We start from the raw sequence: 19,875 nt of genomic DNA on the forward strand, positions 1-19,875 counted from the left end.
GAACGAATTTTTCCTTATTTTCTATTTTCTTTTTTTTTCTTTTTATTATATCTAAGAGGATATTAAATTCATGTATTTTATTTCAGTGTTTTCACAAGCAAGCATACCTCGCACCTAGTACGTCCTTTACGTTATTCCCCTTTAGCATTTTTACCCTCACCCAGGTTACGAGTTAATTTTTCCCTCGTCGAGTTTGTTGGTTGACTAAGAGGGCACTGAAACAGGCAGCGGTGGCCTGTGGTTTTGGTGACGAGGGATCGATAGTTACCCGTTATTTCTTCTCACTTTGTCGTGGTTCCTAATTAAAAATTGTTCGCGGTTGTCGACGTTGAAGAAAACCTCGTCCTTCTAATTGGACCATTGTTTTAGCGTTGAGAATCGACGGAATATATCGAGAAAATCATTATCGAGAATTGCGTTAACGTTGATAAGATCTTCTGATCTGACCTCAGAGATTCATCTCCTTGGAATCATTTGCAATGATTTTTTGAAATACACGGACACTTCTTCGGTTACATTTCACACTCTAGAGTTTCGTACTTTCTCGGCTAATGACTGAGGAGCGAGACGGTAATGTATTCTATGCGGAACATCTACTATGCACTTCCCATTAGCATTTGTAATGCGTTACCTACCCCTAACTCCGACTCGCGTCTCACGTTGACGCTCGTGCAAACCCATCAACGTACCATTTATAGCACCGTTTCGTGCTCGCGTATACGTGAAAAAGAGTTTACTACTCGGTGGTGCTCGGGAAATATGTTAATAGGATGCACCATAGGCTCGCATTATATAACGCCAGTAGTTGGAAGATTACAGTCGCAGGCCAGCGTCACAGAATTTTTACTTGTGTGTACCTTCTCGTTCGTTCGGTTACTCGCACTTTTCTAATCCGACCCCTAGAGTCTACAACGTTACGTAAAAAAAATAGACTCACCATTAAGATTTTGCTTCATGCGTCACTCGAAACGTTCGGCATCGTTACGTGCGCTTGTCGAAGCTAAAGACGAAGTGTCTTCTTGACTCTTTCCCGAAAAGAAATATCCTACGAATTTCTTCTTTCTTTTGATAATCTACCAATTAAAATTCTTCGTTTTACCATTCTATTCCGTGTATCTAAACATTTCGTTTATATAATTAATCAAATTGTCATTAATAAATTGTCATTAAATGTTTTAATTATCATATTATTAGATAACGTTAACTAAATTCAAAAGACATTTATGGTGAAATTGATTAAATAATTTACAAGATCTCCGATTTTATTTTTATTTAACATCCCCGTGTAAGACAATTTATCTGTTACTTCATAGCGTGTGTAAAAACGTAGATGCCGATGGTACGCTAGCGACGATGGTGGCACAATAACGGATAAGCGGAACCATCGGACAGTTTGCGAGCGACTCTGCTTCTGATGGGCTGGACGATGGAGAGACAGGCTGTAGGGAGTCGGTATATTTATAATGACCCTATATGTATGCAAATGGCTGCATATCGTACGGACCTATCCCACTCGTACGTGACGGAGGACTCGCCTTCTCTTCCTCTGTCTATTTCCCTTTCTTTCTCTCTCTCTCTCTCTTCCACTTTCCCCTAACTCACCCCTTTTTCATATTCTCTTTCTCTTTTTCTCTTTCTAACTCCAATGACACGGCAGGAATATATGTATTTCTTGTATGTACGCGACGTGTACCTACGCGGTAACGACCGCACACAAATACCGTTTCGACGTGGAGCGGCCAAAACGCATCGATTGCGCGTAAACGCGAGTCAATGAGAGAGACACGAGCGTACTAATTTTACATTTACTTGGCTTTTTGCAACCCGTAGATATCTACGGAATATTTTATCCTTTTTTTTCCTTTTTTATTCGGCTCATCGTCTCATTAAATCCAACCCGTGATTATTACGATGATCCACGATGGATACATAAACCTTGACTGGTATTAATAATATCGTAACGATTTGTTCGATAAGAAAATAGGTTTGTCTCATACACGAAGATATTGAGACTTTTCTGATTTTGTTAGCCAACATATAATAGGAATTTTATTGACTAAATATATGGTTTATCGATTTTCACGTCACAAGAGCATCTCTTAACGTAACATTTATTTACAGGGTAAATATATAGAAAGTTGTGTTTTATAAAATGCATAACACGCTGCACAAGCTATTTATTCTGATCGCATAAAATGGTGAATATCTTTCGCCAGGAAATGCGGTAGCATTATCAGCTGACCGTCGATTATACGCTCTCGTATCGCAAATTCATCGTATACACAGTCTGAACAAAATGTATCGTTGTAAAATTATTCGATTTGCATTTGCAACGTATGATCGTTTAATTACTGACATCGTTGAAGTATCTGTTACTACTGGAAATCTCGTGTAGACCGTTTATTGATAAATTCGTACCCTCCAGGATTATGGAGAAAACAATAAAAATATTCGAACCCCTGCAAATGGTTACGTTGTTCTTGATCAACGAGTTTAAGCTACTATTCATCTCTTTCCGACCACAAATACGATCGGCGTGGATTCCGATAGGTGACATGGCGTTCCGCATAAATTATAACGCTGAACACGTTATTTATAGTCAGATACAAATTGCCTATGCTAATTTCTGCTGATCATCCTGGCGCCACTGATTCGAAAGCTATTTTGATCACCGAACGAGATTCATTTAAGGTTTATCTTTGTCTCTTTAATTTCTCTCTCTCTCTCTTTCTCTCTCTCTCCTCTCTCTCCCTTTCTCTTTCCTTATAACAAAAAGTATATATTTTAGAAAAGTCGTGACAATTATTTCGTAATTTTAATCGGGCCAGATTGGAGGCTTTGCTGGCACGTAGTTTTAACAAGGATACGCACTTAGCCGTTATCGGTTTTCTCTAGAAGCTTCTTCGAATGGACGATCGTTGCTTCGTAACACAAACCTACGAACTGCCTTAAATAATTGGGAGGTAAAGCGTGGTAAAGGTACTTGGGTGTGCAAGAAACTGAGGGCGGCTAAACAAACTGAAAGGAAATCCACCGAGAAAAAGAAAAAGAGAAATAAGGGGAAAAAAGAAACGGGAGAAGTAGTATAGGAAAAAGTTTGCAAAGCCTTTGAGCAAGGAGTACATGTTGTTTTCTCTGGCCGGAGATCTTTCTGAAGCGTTGAGTAAATGGTTCACTGACCACTCAGATAGTCGTACTTTCAAAATAAAAGATACAAGTCTGCTGGAACCTTCGATATGTTTCAAAAGGTACGATCTTGAATCAGCCTTCGACCCTCGCTTTTCTACTTTCAACTATTTTTCTATCTATAAATACATGTTCCTTTTTCCTTTATCGAGCCTCGTTTTTCTGATCATTCTCTTTCTCCCTTTCTTTCTATTTAAAAATATTTCACATCAACACCTTTTATCGAACGAACGATCGAAGAACGAATAAATTACTTATTATTACTCGCTTTATTTCGAAACAAAAATCAAATACCTTGTCAATTGGGTGGCATTAAATATTCTCAAGCTAGCAAACACGTCCAACAAAATTTATGAAGTTATCGATAAAGAAAAACGATATTGAAACAAAGATTTAACAATGATCGTCCAATTTTTAAATAAGCATCGAGAATGTGAAGAACATACAATAAGGTTGCGTCCGATCCCTCACGAGAAAATCCTTTGAATAGTTGGAGAGTGGGTAACGAAATTCCAGGGAAGATTAAGACGTGCGGATTTGGGGACAGGGCAAGCGGAAAAACAGGAGCTAAGGGCAAAGAACGAAGCTTTAACTCGTGGCTATGGAAAACCCTAGTCGTTTTCGTTGTCGTTGTCGTTTTCGTCGGGAAGAAGAGATAGAGAGTGAGAGAGAGAAAGAGAGAGGGATGCAAGAGAAGAGTTTCTCATCGTTTTCTTCTTTCTTTCTTTCTTCCTGTAAGATCTCATCTCTCTCTCTCTCTCTCTCTCTCTCTATTTCTCTTTCTATCCTCGTAGCGATGCCAAGAGAGCTCAATTTCAATTTCGAGCCCCGAGGGTGTCATTCCGAAACGAATATAATTATACAGAATAATTCTGACACGAGATGGGGGGGTGCCAAGGTAGTAGGTAGGATTTGTGGAGGGCCGTGAAGAAGGAGGAAGGGGAGGGAAGTAGTAACTGTAGGAACGGGGGAGTCTTTGAAGGAAGAAGTCTTCCGCGAGCCTGGTATAGTCTAACTGCCACGTAGTCCGCGGTTATAGGAGCACCCTTTGCGTTACGCACGGCGAACGTCGAAGCGAAGAGGGTGGAAGTAAGGCACCGAGGGTGGAACGGGGGTGGCCGAAAGATAGCGAGTGCTTAATGGCTCGAAATTCCTGCCGTTGCGGAATGCCCTGAATGAAAATTAAGTCAAGTATACCTACTAGAGCTTCTCGGCTTCCTTCGTCTTTCTTCTTCTTACTATTTCTATCTTTATCTCTTTCTCTCTCTTTCTCACTCTTTTACGCGATAACTGAAGAGAGATTCGGCAAATTGTATCCATAGAGGCACCAACGGGAGAGTTAGAAAAAGAGATGACTCTTGCATCTCTCTCTCTCTCTTTCTCTCTTTCTCTCCCTCCCTCTCTTCTTAGTCTTTTCTATTCCTCACTGCACATTGTTATATCTTAAACGAATATATTGCGTTTTCTACTCCGAAGCTTTCGTAGTTTTCTCATTCATGATTCTTAATAAATTCTGCTTAAGTATCATTAAATATAATTCATTTAATACAAATGTCTTTGAAATTTGTCATCTCGCAAATTTATCCTTAGATTATTTAATTCTCTTTTATCAATTACCACCCTCTATTGTGACTGAGATCACAATTTCCGAGTTGGTGTTCTCCTTCGATTTAGTCCTATTACCGTAGCACCATCACCTTTGCTCCCTCTTTCTACGTCGATTCGAAACGAGAAGGCACCTCGTTCCATTATCCGAATATTAGCCATCGGGGAGCCACGAAATTGCTACAACTTAAATAATTTGTTTTAATGCAATCGTCGGTTAGGCGGTACTTAACAGTTACGCTTACTTAGATTTATTTTTAATTAAAATAAATAAAAGTAGGTTGTGTTACGTTAGCATTATTCGATCGAACTGAATAATGTGAGTATTATTAAATTTATATGAAATAATGTAAGATGGTAATTAATGCGCATCGAGAAATAAAAATAATTATTTATAATTTTTCCTGACTATATTTTATATTAATATAATATATAATTCGTAATAATATTCGATAATTCGTAACGCGAGTATACGCTGTTCCAGTGGTAACTTTTCTAATGCATAAAATATATTGTGCCAAAATTTCCAACACACGGCGATATACCAACTACGCAAACAATTCATTACACATGCAGCTGTCCATTTTACGCATAAACAGGCTCGCTCACAATAAAGCTAAAATATTTGTTAGTTTAACCAGAAATCTCTTAATGCAATCGATCATTTTTTAAGCGGATGGCTATGCATCGAAACGTTAATGTACAGAACCATCGCCAATCGAAACCTTTGAATTATTATATCGATGCTTTTACACATTATATATTGATGTATCGTATTTATACCTTCCAAGCGTCGAAGTAACGCGCGATATTGGAAGCTCTTGGGAGCGTTTGGAAAAATCATTAAAAGTGATTTCCCGAGGTGTAGCTATCGGGAAGCCACTTTGTCGACGAGTTATTTCCAACGAAGTAATATTCAGATGCAGTCGTTTATATTCAACGATGATTTACAAGTAAAATGTAGATTTATGCGACGGCCGTTCTTGTCTTCCCCCCCCCTACCTCCTTCTCTCTCTCTCCCTCCTCCTTCTCTTTTTTTATGAGTGTCCTTTACATAGCTGCATTTAAATTAGATATTTTTACGAAGTTAGACGAAAAGAGATGGGAAGATCGCGGAAGAAACGTCTTTTCTTCTACGAAGCTTACTTCTTTAGAAAACTACTGGATAATAATTGCATATACGAGAAGATAAGATTTAATAAATTATTTTTTGAAGAATAGCGCTTAAGAAATGATAACGACATTAGTGACATTTTTATTTGCACCGCAAGCTCGGAATTCATAAGCAAAAGCAAGCTCGACGATTCTAAATAGCTAGAGGTTGACTGTCGGCTTGAGTGCATCTCAAGCACATATGCGAAAATTACGTCAGAAGACATGGTGTATACGTCAAGTGCAGCTAGACGCTTGCCTTCTATCCATTCGACTTCAAAATCAGGAAGTTTCTTCGCGTTGGAAAATGTGTAGGTACTTTCAAGCACAATGTCGATAATAGGCACAGGAGAGTTTTACCTTCGCGAATTCGAGAACGAATCGATTCGCGATACTTCCGTGAATTGTGATCGATAAATGATTTTGGGCTAGAAGAAATGCATTGACAGTAACGTAGAAATATTTCTACGTTCTATTTTTATATGAAAAGAATTGTAATAAGGTCTTTAGTAGACGTTTGCTTTAGAGAAAGAAAATATTTTTTGTTTCTTTCTTTTTCCTTGAGATATATATGTTACAAGCAAGGTATAAAAAAATCGGCATTCTATAGAATACCTAGGCATTGTATATAATGTCCGGCGTTTTTAGACACAAATGAAGTATGAGAATTATTACATACTTTCCCTGGGCAGTGTATATAATATTTAAGCATTCTATAGAATGACAAATGTTATTTAGGCAAAATATGAGAAATGGTCTATTATATAAATGACGAGCATTCCTTAAAAATACAAATGTTATTCTGAAAAAATAATGAGAGACGTGATATTCGAAATGAATCGGAGATGTATTTATATACATCATACACATATTATACAGAATGCTCAGGTATTCTATATAATGCCGGATCTCAAACTTTGCCGGTAACATATATATACAACACACGCACAGAAAAAGTATTAGATAAATATAAAGAAAAAGTTAATATGATAGGATATTAAAGTTGAAAAGTTTTCTGCAAATCCGTCGAGCTGTGACAAGAGTGTTTTCTTCGATTGAATGGAAGAAAGTAGGAAAGCGAAGGCGAAAGATACCGCGTGGAATCCTAAACGATTCCTTTGCCATCCGATCTTATTCTCTTCTTTCTTCGTTTTTCCTGGAATTCACGCTAAGCGACGCGTGCCGCACACTGCAATCTACTACATTCATCTTCCTACTTCTCAATGGAATCTCTTTTCCGCGGATATTCTCGAAAGCTTTAGGAAGCAGTACGATGATTCTGCCTGTCCCAAAAGTGTCTTCGTAATCTCCCGTGGAATCCCTTTTTCGAAAGGGCATTCAAGAAATTCTATAAACCAAGATGATTTCGACTTTCCGTATCAGATCAAGTGAAAAGTATCAAGTATGTAAATGTTTATTAGCTTAAAATCGTGTTCCCATTGAAATTAAATAAATACAATGAAATATTCACAATTTAATGAATTAAATAGAACATTTAATTGAATACACATACACAGAGAATTTTGATACGACGTTAAAAGGAACGACGATGTTAGGAAAGCTTATGTAATCACAAATAAAAAGGTAAGGAATCAAATATAATCCAGATCGAAATTACAAGTATAAGTATAATTGTCGTTGTTTTGAATTATTCAAAAGAAACGTATCAAAGTATTCGGACGTATCGTTTAGAGATCCCAAAGTTGAATCATCGTTCCGAGATAGAGTCATTAAAGAATTTCAAAAGTCGTTATATCAGAAGAGAACTACAGAAACGAACGCTTTTCGTGACCGTTAGAAACGTTGAAGCGACACGCGTTTTTATTGGCTCGTGAAGGCGGCCATGAAGTTAAACAAGAAGCGACGTTTTCCCGTAATGTCTTATTGTTAAATATTGCAGGCGACACAGCCGTTATACGCCGTTATACGCCGTTCTTCTACCGCAGTTATCCTTTTACGACTTTACGTCGTATCTCTGTCCTTTCATCTACAGCACCGGAATTACGGTAAACTTCGTTATACGTGCGAGCCTCATTTGCGATATACGAGTAAAGGATATAAAGGCTAACCCGATGTAGCTAAATATTTAAAACTTGACGATTTCTACTCAGTAGAAATGATATATACATTAATATCTTACGCTCCTTTCGAAAATTTTCATTTCAAATGTGTTTCATTGAAATGATAAATTTGACTCTTGTAAGTAAAAAGCGAAAGAGAGATAGAGAAAGAGAGATAGAGAGAGAAATACTCTTGAAAAGTTTCAGATGGAAACGACAGGAAATAAAATTTCGATCCAGTCAATGACGACGAAAAGTCCGTTAACGGTAAGGTTCTGTTGCGAAACTCCGTCGCCGAAGAACCTTAATTAATTTTCGAATCCGCCCGCTAATGCCCCATGGACGAGGAAATGAGATACAAAGGGAAAAAGATAGAAAATAGGAGAAAGAGAGAGAAAGCGAGAAGAGCGTGTACCAAACTCGGCGCAGCTTTTTAAAGTTCGGAGCTTTCGTCGTGAGTGAAGTCAAAGTAGTAGATGTAAGTAGATTTATATATATACACATTCGCACACTAACATATATACATAGAGAAAAAGGGAGATAGACAGAATGAGAATGGAAGAGTGGTTAGATAAAGTAAAAATGAAAAACGGAGCAAGCGAAGAGTCGAGAGAACTAGAGAGAAGGAAAGAAAGAAAATGAGGAAAAAGAGAGAAAGAGAGAGAGAGAGAGAGAAAAGGGAACGTCGAGGGTGCAATACAAGAAGAAGTCCAGAAAAGAAAAAGAGAAAAGAAAAGGAAAAAAGGGGGAGACAGTCGACGTCGTCGGGCGGTGATTTAAGGGACGGCGCCGCGCGCTTAGTTCTCTAAACATTTTAGTCGACCTTATTTCGCCTGCATTATTTCAACGTTAAAACGAGGCGGGGCAGAGCTCCCTTTACTCCCTTTAGAGTGTAGCATGGAAGAGAGCTGGGCTAAGAAAAGGCCGGAGGTATCCGTAGCCGAGCTTAAGAAGAAAGCTACCGGTTCGGTAAAGTGGCCTGATACATAAATATGCGATTAATCAAGTTAACTACCCCGTCGTAGATGCATTTTTTCTCTCTCTTCTCCCTCTCTATCAACTACTCGTGCCTTTCATTTTCCTTCTACTTCTCTTCGACGTATCCTTTTTTCCATTCTTTCTTTCTCCCTCTCTTTATTTTTCATTTACGATAGACCGGAGATGACTCTCAGCTTCTACCATGGCAGATGGGTAAATAGGGTCATTCGCCTAAACGGCAACCTGTCACACGCACATTATGCGAATCCTGTGGCATACAAAGCACTCCCACTCTTTCACGAACAAATGACTCGTGAAACTAAGCGAGCCGGTTGTATTACGTTCCACGTGTAGGCATCTTTTCTCTCTCTCTCTCTTTCTTTTTTTCTTTATCTATTTCTCTCCCACGAATATCCTGAAAGTGTGCTGTGTTAGGCGCGCTCCTTAAAACGAAGAAACTCTCTCGATTTAAATTCTCGATTTTTTGAATGTCGAAATCCTCTTACAAACGACGAATGCGAAGAATTCTAGACTTTATCTCTCTCTCTTTATCTTTCTTTCGTTTTTTTTTTTTCTCTCTTTTATATTAATACGCGTACCGGCATTACCGTCTCGCTCGTCGTATCACCGATTGTTTACTGTTTGCTTGCCGAGTTTCGATTAACGGATATTTACCGTCACGGTGATATTTGCCGTGCCAAAGGCAAATACGATTTGTCGGTTCGGCTGATGCACTGGGCGCGTGTACGACTTTACGCGTGGCCGGTCGGTATCGTAAGCGAGACCGCAATGAAAGAATCGGCTCGTTGGATCTCGTACGCAGTCCGACGCAATTTTATCGTTGCTTCGGTTAAAAAAAGAAAGAGGCATGCGCGACATTCGTAAACAGAGATGAAGAAAGAAAGAGAGAGGCTTTGGATTAAAAAAAGAAAAAAAAAAAAAAGGAAAAAAAAAAATAAAATACAAAAACAGCGATTGTCGCGCGTGTTTACTCACAATTTGCAGCGTCGAAATGCGGACGGAAAAGTCGCGGGGCAATTTGGCAGTAGGATGCATGTTGAAACCCTAGTTAAAACTGCGAATTACCGAAACGAAAGATAAATACTCGTCTCTCGCAAAGCTTTTTGTCTTTTCCTCACTTTTTTACACGCTCGCAGGATAGATAGATATATTCAGATAGTACGTATGCACACGTACACACATATATATATATACCCTATTGATAGGGAAACGCTCGTCGAGATTTACGGCTAGCCCGTATTTGCGTATAATTCGGTTCTAACTAACACGGGTGTATCTATTATTACGTACTATTTACTTTAACAATTTAAATACTTCCAACGAAGTCTTTATCTTAATTGTACCAGGAGGTTAAGAGTGCTGCCTCGGACGTTTTCAAATTTTACCTTATTATTTACGAGGCAATAAACATCACCTAGAACGATCCTCTGAGAGTAAACATAAATTTTTTCTTTTAATTTAACTATGCAAGACAATAAAGCTTGGCTTGCATTAATCTTTTCAGTAAAATTAAGAAAGAAAAAGGACAAATAAGAAAAAGAAATAGAGAGAAAGAGAAAATGAGTATTAGAAGCTCATGAAATTGTCACGCGACAATTCAGCTTGTAACTCTTTATGAAACGTGGACCTAAGCACGCGCTCTCTTTCTTCATATTTTCAATAGGTCAGGTCAAAAGTTTGTAGAAAAATTCAATCGCAATATTCTCGATCTCTCTTTTATGAAGGTTTCGAAGTTTCAACTTTTCGTTTTTCTTTTAGCGAGTCGATAAAAATGTCACGAAAAGATCATATAATAATACGGGAAAGGAAAGCAGGTAAATGATTTTCTATAGAATCGTTTCTTCGCGTTCATGTCTTTCGTAAACGAAGATAAGCTATCACAGTTTCTCCCATAGTTGTTGCAGTGTTCTGTTTATATTTCATGTCTATGAACTTTGGAGTATTTACGAGCACCGACATAGTTACAAAGTAATATTCCTTCAGAATTTTCTCATTAAAACCTAATTTATAGTTTGTTAATCTTACAATTCTAGATCTATAGAGAACTAAAGCTACTTGGGTTCACTCAACTATCCAACTAATTATAGTCTTGTAGTACTTGGAGACAATTCCAAATAGAGATATTAATTGCTTATAATAGTATATAAATACAAAAAGAAGAAAAGAGAAGAGAAGAAAGGGAAAAGGAGAAGGGGTTGAAATGGTAAATGGTAGGATACGGAAAAGCATACGGAGAAGACCGCGATTGTACGTGCAACCAAAATGAACTATTATTGCATTGGGGACACAAACTGTTGGATAACTCGGTGGAGCAAAGTGGCTCTGGACTTTCCTCTTGGCCTCAACTCCACCTCGAGAACTAATAGGTGAGGGGAGAGAGAAAGAGAAAGAGAGAGTAAAGAGGAACAAGCTGCTATGGCTGACTAGAGAGAGAGAGAGTGGACAGTTTAATTTTTACAAGCACTGCCAGAAATAATTTCTCCATTCTCTTTCTCTTTTTTTCTCCCCCTTTTTCTCTTCTCTCTCTCTCTCTCTTCCTCTCTTTCTATCTCTTTCTCGTTCTTCATGCTTTCCGTGCTGTTCTCTCGGTGGGGTTGATTGCTTGATTTCGACAAACATCGCTCGTCCGTCCTCGATCTCTTCGCAGTCGTAGGCGGAAACGAGCTAACCACTCGCCAGAGAATGGTCGAGAAATTAGGCTTCTGTCCAACCGGCTGCACTTCGCGGCCGGCATACGAAATTCACGGAGAAATCCCTGGCTTCTTAATTGAATTAAACGTACGGTAGGGTGCGCAAACCGTTGTTTCGGAGAAAGTCGACTGACTAGTGACGAGGATCAACCGAGACCATTCCTTGTTCCTCAACGAGAAGTTTAATATAACGTTACTTGGATCAACGAAAGAACAAGACCCATTTTCAAATATTCATACAAAAACTATCTTTTAAATAAAATTAATATTTCGTATGAACTCGAATATACATATATATATTTTTCTATGAGTGGTGGTAAAGTTCACTTTTTCATAATAATGTAATTGCATAAAATAGTAATTATTATCATTAAGATTTTGCGCATTAGATCTGAAACATAGAACACAGAACTTATTTGATAGACATCTCTTTAAAGGGAATAATTCTAAGATTCTAAAGACGCATCAAAAGGTTCTTAGGGAATGAGAATAAAGAAGGAAGAACAAGAAGAAGGAGGGATAAGGTAAGATTTCTTGCATTCTCAGGAAGGAGAAAGTTGGCGCGAGAATAAGGAAGATGAAGGAAGGACCGTTAATATGGAAGGCAGGATGAAGTAGACGCGGCAGGATGTGCTCAAGGCGCATTTCACACAAAGTTCCTTCCTAGCTAGTAGCTACAAGTTTTAGAAGGTACCACTCTCTCCCTCTTCTTACCCTTTACCTCTTTCTTAATAGATACCCACTTCGCGGGATACACCTAGCAAGCACCTTGTCTTCCCTAGACTGTCTCTTCCCCACCCTGTTTCTCTCGGTAACGTCGCCACAGTACCGAGAGGTCCTTTGGGATTAACCTACACGTGGAAGCTTCGAGAGGAAAAGCTATTGAGGTCACCGAAGAACGGCTCCGAGTTAAGCACGGTACGCCGTTCGGCCGCACGGATAATGGCTTCTTCGGACTAGCCAAGACATCGAGAGACGCTTGTGCGACCTTATCCACCTATCACCTCCCTCCTTTCTGCCCCCTCTTCTCATTCCATGATCTTCCCTTCGTACGCTGTTTGTTATGACTCGATCCTCTAGAGACTTCCTATAAGTGTTCGGGTACGTCAGACGTCCTTTTAGTCTTATTTAAGTACTATTAGATATAGATGAACGTTTTTAACGCAAATTGGTTAACTTTTAAAAAATTTTCGCTTTATATAAATTTAAAGAAAAAAAAAGGAAGCAGATATTATTTAAATATAATATCTTCCCCTAGTTTAATTCCATTTAAAATGGCAATTCTTAATGATCGCGTATTGTCACGAAAAGAAGACGGTGGAACAAAGACGCCTGCTGTCTCTAACTAAAGGGTTCTTTTTTAATAAACGGCTGATACCTTTCTACCCTACCATCCGCTTACTATCAACCCTTTCTCTTTTTCTGTCTTCTCTTCTTTCTTTTTTACTTCCTGGATAGAGACAAATATTTGAAAAAAGGAAAAAAATAATGTGGCAGCGGTAGGTCCGCACTGTCTCATCCATTCCGTCGACTGTGATAGATGCAGCCAGTTAATAAGAACATTCTCAAGAACGCAAAAGTTTTGTTTCTAAAAAGATCGTGAAAGTTGATTTCTTGATCGTTCGATCGCATAAACTCGAGTCATTCTTACTTTCGATAATCATAATAAAAGAATTCAACGTTATATACGAATTTTCCATATTTTTTTTGATTTAATTAAACAACAAAAAATTATTTGTGTTTTCGCGATAACTGTTATTCATTTTCTTACTAAATTCGGTAAATAATATCTCGAATTTAAAAAGTAAATACGAAATACGCTTTTGAATTTTGATCAATCGATTACGAAACCACTTAGTAAATTCGTAACGTGTAAGCAAATATTGCATATTACGTTCAATAAACCGCAATACATCTCAATTTTCCGATATATACGAGAACGTTCTCTCGATGATTTTATTATTTACGTTCGACAAATAATCGCTCTTGTTGCACGAAACGCTTCGGTAGAGCGGATAAAAAAAATTTCCTGTCGGGAGAACGATTATCTCGTTTTTCCGCCATTTATTACGAAACGATAAACAATGGACTTGATATAATCCAAGAAATCAAGGAAAAGAAATCGATGGGAAAACGGTGGAAAGAGGAGAAACCGATCGGTTTTTGAAGGGCAAGACCTTCTCGCACGAGGACATTATCAGTCCGAATCTCGATCCAACGAATTGATAGTTAATTACCGGGAATCAGGGGTGGCTTGGATAACAAATGGGACGGCCCGTCGCTGTAATTCACGGCGAACGGATTTTCGTGTTCCTTTATACGGGACGTGGCGCGCGAGTCGAGCGACAACGAAGAGGGAGGAAGGGAGAGGGTTGTACACCCTTCCTGAATCCTTAACCCGCCGCCACTGAATATTTAACTTGTCCCGACGAAGCTAGAAAGAGGGTAGCAGGGATGAACGAAAGAGAGATGCCTCGCCATCCCGGATAGATTCGTGTTCGTTCTATTCGATACGTCGATTTAAATATCCGTGAAAATTTCGATCATTCTTAAAACGGCGTTGATTAAGAAATACTTCAAATGATTTTATCTGTCAAGTAGATTTGTTAATATAATATATCGTTATTTATAAATCGTTTGAACGATTACACTCTCTTTCTTTTTTCTGCAAGAAACTCTCTTCTCTTTTTTCTGTACTACTCGTTGTACGTTGTTTTTCGTTATTACAAGGCAAACGCGATGCATCGTTTAGATAAATCTTTCTTCAACGATAAGTAGGTCGAATGAAGTATGAGTGTTACGTTTAGATCTCTTTAAATGCAAAAAGGTAGATAGGTAATATTTGTTTACTCGAGCATTATCCTTGTACGATCGGAATCGATCATAGCCGAAAATCGATTATAACCAAAATACGAGATTACTATGCGCACACTAAATCGATAGAGAGTTACTAGTAACTAGCAGCTATAACCCCCACCACTCGACCTTCGAGTGAGGGCGCCCTGCAGGGCACAATACGAAAGACACGCATTCTATTCAACCGCTGGACGCCTACGAGGGCACAATACGAAAGACACGCATTCTATTCAACCGCTGGACGCCTACGAGGGCACAATACGAAAGACACGCATTCTATTCAACCGCTGGACGCCTACGAGGGCACAATACGAAAGACACGCATTCTATTCAACCGCTGGACACCACGAGAGGAGTATAGAAAGACAAGGAGTTTATCTGTTAAGCGAATATATCTTACAGATATTATAAATACGATAGAAAGACAAGGAGTTTATCTGTTAAGCGAATATATCTTACAGATATTATAAATACGATAGAAAGACAAGGAGTTTATCTATTAAACGAAAGTATCTTACAGATATTACAAATACGAGCGAAGTAGAGGCGATAATTAACGGTGAGAGATATAATTTCTATTTCTTTCAACTTGATTACCGCCGGGTAATCGTGACGAGAAGTGATCACGGACTATGTCCGTTATCCATCGTCGTCCATTGTACTGATAACAACAGGGTTTTTTGCCGCAAGGCCTTTTCCCTGACGAGCCAATAAAGCATTGCACTTATTGGCTCAACCACGTGTTTTATTTTATTCTAATACACCTCTTCACCTCCTTATAATAAGCTTAATCCAATCGCCGGAGGACTCCGTGTTGGAGGAATTTTGGCAAATACATTTTGGTGCCTCCTGTGAGGTGTGAATTTCTGATTCCTGGTTGAGTGAAGCTGCGTATACGAAATCGCCACTGAGAAAATCTAGTTCCTGAACATACACGCTGCCACGACGAGCTAGTCATCACAAAGGATTCGAAAAGGAGATAAGTAGATTGCATCATTTGTGCATACGTTTATGCGTATCCACTTTAAATATTATAAATATTCTATAGGAAATTACGTCTTCGAACCCCGTAGAAGTTCGTAATTTCTAATATAAATTTTATTATTTTTCTCATCTTTCTTACTAAATTGGTATATTAAAATCGGAAACAACTCATTCGAATCCACTTCAAATTTTAACCGAAGTAACGTATATTAATAGAATTTGAAAATCGCTTTGTTCACGGACAAAGGGCGAGAATAGTTTCGACGGTTACATCGCTCAGCAACGGTACACTTGTTCAAACATAAGATTAGGCGACAAAGAAATCGTGACGTCAGTAAGACCCTACGTTCGGTAAACTTACCACCCCCCTTTACCAACTCACAGCTCAGGACCGTAACCGCGTAATCGGAAACCCGACGCATCATAACAAAAAATTTATATATTAAAATCTTCGCACTCAACATAATTTATATTAATCCATCTTCGAAAAGTAAGATAATTAACGTCGAGACAAAATGGAATCGGTAAAACGTCTTAGACGGGAACGAAAGATTTTGAAGGGCCGATTAACTTATTTAGAAAACTTAGTCAGGAAAGAGAATTCAGATACGGACGAATTAGTAGATCGTTATGAACGTCTTACTGAACAAATAAACGAATACGAACGATCGCATCGAGAGTGCATAGATTTAGGCCCCGAAGAGGACGAGGAATTTGACGATTTAGAAGATCTTTTTAACCGATATCATTCAATCGGATCTACAATTAAGAAAAGGAGAACATCCGCGGCTAACATCCCGAACGATGGCAGCATAATTTCAAATCAGACAAGTACGACCGAACGACCGATTAAATTAAAACGAATTGAGATACCTAAATTTGATGGAAGATTAGAAAAATGGTTAGAATTTAAGAAAGGTTTTTTAACTCTGATAGACGCGCGGACCGACATATCCGATCTAGAAAAACACGCCTATCTTCGAAATGCATTGCAGGGCCGTGCACTCGAAGTGATTACACTATATTCAGGGGACGGGTCGAATTACAAACTCGCGTGGGAAGCATTATTAGAAAAATACGATAGAAAACGCGTACTGCTAGCAAGACTTCTCGACGCGATTCTGGATTTAACACACTCCGAGGATGATTCGGCAAGAGGGATTCAAAAACTCATAAGAGATACGGAGGCATATCTCAACATGATTGATTCGTTTAACGAGCCTCATGCCCTAACAGTGCGCGTTATCGAGCGCTTTTTACCTCGTCGCGTTCGGGAAGAATGGGATCGACAACTTAATTCGGACGATTACCCTACTCGTAAGGAACTTTATAAATTTTTAAAGGAAATAGACCACCGATATAGTGCTTCAGAGAAGCTAACGACGGATATTAAGGACGAACCCCGCGAAAAACGTAAACATATCCAAACGAACACATTACAATCGCGAAAACGGCAGGACACTTATCTTACGCATTCGGCCCCCATTAGTACATCGCACACCTGCATCCTTTGCGAACGAGTTGAACACCCGTTGTACCGCTGTCCTAAATATAACGACATGACGATAACCAACAAATGGGAGGTAATTCGAAATTATAAAATATGTCAAAACTGTTTGCGAAAGCATCGAGGTGCATGCATATCATCGAATTGTCGAATATGTCATCAACCACATCACACATCCTTACACCGAACCGATAATAAGAACATACCTTCGACGTGTGACTCCACATCTTCAAAACAGGAAACACTCGCGTCGGCATCCCAACCAACCTCGAATCCACAAAACTAACTCCTATAATCCGCGTCGTCACGCTAGATACACCGAATCCATTACTTATAATCGCGACGTACTGCATTTAAAAGAGGTGATAGAACTTTGAGACAATAGATATAAACGGAATCTTTCTTAATAGTACATTACTAGTCGAGCACATCATACAGGATACATTGGTAGAGCATTTATTACGATCTCATAACGGACGGATACATACATTGAACTCAACTCGATCACATCCGGTGCAGCATCAGTATCTTTTATCATCATCCGGAACTTAAAACAGTTCGCGAAAGACGGAAGCGCCAATCACACGTTCAAAGCCGAAATTCTAATTAGAGATTTGCACATAAATAACTTTATAACGAACATCTAACCTATACAATCACGCCGATATATCTTCGCGAAAGAGTTACGAAACATCATATTTTGTCGGAAATCGCGAGATCGAACCAGAGAACATGTTTCTGCAGTTTTTAACTATACGCGACTTTGAAAACTATAACACGGTGCAGAGGATGGATTGACCCTTTGAGTACAGAATACTTTCTCGAACAGTATAGATCTCGTCTACGATGAATAACACATTATAATATAGAAGACCATCTAGTTGATATTTCATTATCTATTCGGCATTGAATGAAACATTTTTTATTTTCAATATATATTGTTTATTCACCTGCTAGAATTTGAAATCACTGTAATTTGATAATTATAATATATTTGGATATTCACAACCAGAAATTTAAACGAATCATAAAAAGGATTATAGAATCATGGAAAGGCTTCAGTACATATTTTTACGAAATTAACATTTAACACATTGATATTGAAGAAAATAATAGTCAACCCAATATCTCATTTGCATACGATAAATCTCAAACAATTATCAACATATAATCCGACGTCATATTTTTTTACGTTCAGATGGTGTATCATTCCTTCTTTGCCGTCTTCTACAGACAACACAATAGAAATAATTGCCGAAAATATACATTTGACTATAGCACTCAAAGGGTTAAGACGCATTCGTATAGGAGAGAAGACTTGACCGCGGAAAAAATAGGACGTGTATTAAAAATTAGTCCAAGACGAATAAATTTGCGCCGAAAGGGAAAGATTAACCGATTCGGGGGGAGCGGTTATCAATGAATTAGATTTGATATCAGTTGGGGACCGATTAAGAAACGCGAAATTAACTTTCCAGAAGAAATGTCTAACATCTGTACCATTTCGCAACCTCAATGACCAATTTCATCATTTAAAATACCCACACCGATATTCGGACCACCATTTATACGATATGATAACGATATTAATTTCAACGAAATAAGTTATCAATAAAAAGAATTGTAAACTTAATCAACTCTGTTAAATGCAAACGAAAATACACAACTTCATAACAGGTAGGAGAAATATTCGACATATCAATCCTCCGCTTTCATCCCAGCTAGGATGGCTGCGGAAACTATCATTCATCTATCAAACACCATCCCAAATAAGTCGCATAACAACTTTGTTCACTTATGAAGAATTAATTACACGAACGATTGAAATCAAAACAATATTAAACTTACAACCTCAACGATTCCATAACACTAACTCCAACATATTTTTTAGTGGCAAACCATTTCCAATGATACTTAAAGTGAGACGACAGCGGGAATTTCCTGGATGCACACTCTACAACCGATAAGGAGACTCGAATCGAAACCGTAAAAACCATACGAGAAAACAATCAAACGCAGCGATTGTTTATATTTTATTCAATAATTTTAAATGTACTCTGTTGTATATGTTAACTGCAAACTCGACACCTCAGATAAATTCACAAATATCATTCTTGTACGTACAAGACGATTAGATCGCCTGGCCAGCGATATGCAATTCTATCAAACAATCTACGACCAAACTTTGTAAACTTTAGCGTAAGACATCACGATACACTTACTCGAATAAGAATATTATTGATCGGTACCCTCTCAACGGGGGGAGTATGTACGATCGGAATCGATCATAGCCGAAAATCGATTATAACCAAAATACGAGATTACTATGCGCACACTAAATCGATAGAGAGTTACTAGTAACTAGCAGCTATAACCCCCACCACTCGACCTTCGAGTGAGGGCGCCCTGCAGGGCACAATACGAAAGACACGCATTCTATTCAACCGCTGGACGCCTACGAGGGCACAATACGAAAGACACGCATTCTATTCAACCGCTGGACGCCTACGAGGGCACAATACGAAAGACACGCATTCTATTCAACCGCTGGACGCCTACGAGGGCACAATACGAAAGACACGCATTCTATTCAACCGCTGGACACCACGAGAGGAGTATAGAAAGACAAGGAGTTTATCTGTTAAGCGAATATATCTTACAGATATTATAAATACGATAGAAAGACAAGGAGTTTATCTGTTAAGCGAATATATCTTACAGATATTATAAATACGATAGAAAGACAAGGAGTTTATCTATTAAACGAAAGTATCTTACAGATATTACAAATACGAGCGAAGTAGAGGCGATAATTAACGGTGAGAGATATAATTTC

General features: G+C 38.5%; 1 protein-coding gene across 1 annotated transcript; it reads left to right on the forward strand.

Moving 5' to 3' along the window:
* Nucleotides 1–16,047: 16,047 nt before the first annotated feature.
* LOC122517132 lies at nt 16,048–19,379 on the forward strand. The gene is made up of 2 exons (XM_043635516.1): nt 16,048–17,115; nt 18,931–19,379. Exons 1-2 carry the CDS (start codon nt 16,048–16,050, stop codon nt 18,955–18,957), a joined length of 1,095 nt encoding a protein of 364 aa, XP_043491451.1. The 3' UTR covers nt 18,958–19,379.
* Nucleotides 19,380–19,875: the final 496 nt, after the last annotated feature.

The sequence above is a fragment of the Polistes fuscatus genome, unplaced genomic scaffold (genome assembly GCF_010416935.1).
Source record: "Polistes fuscatus isolate 324 unplaced genomic scaffold, CU_Pfus_HIC Scaffold2, whole genome shotgun sequence".
NCBI lineage: Eukaryota > Metazoa > Arthropoda > Insecta > Hymenoptera > Vespidae > Polistes > Polistes fuscatus.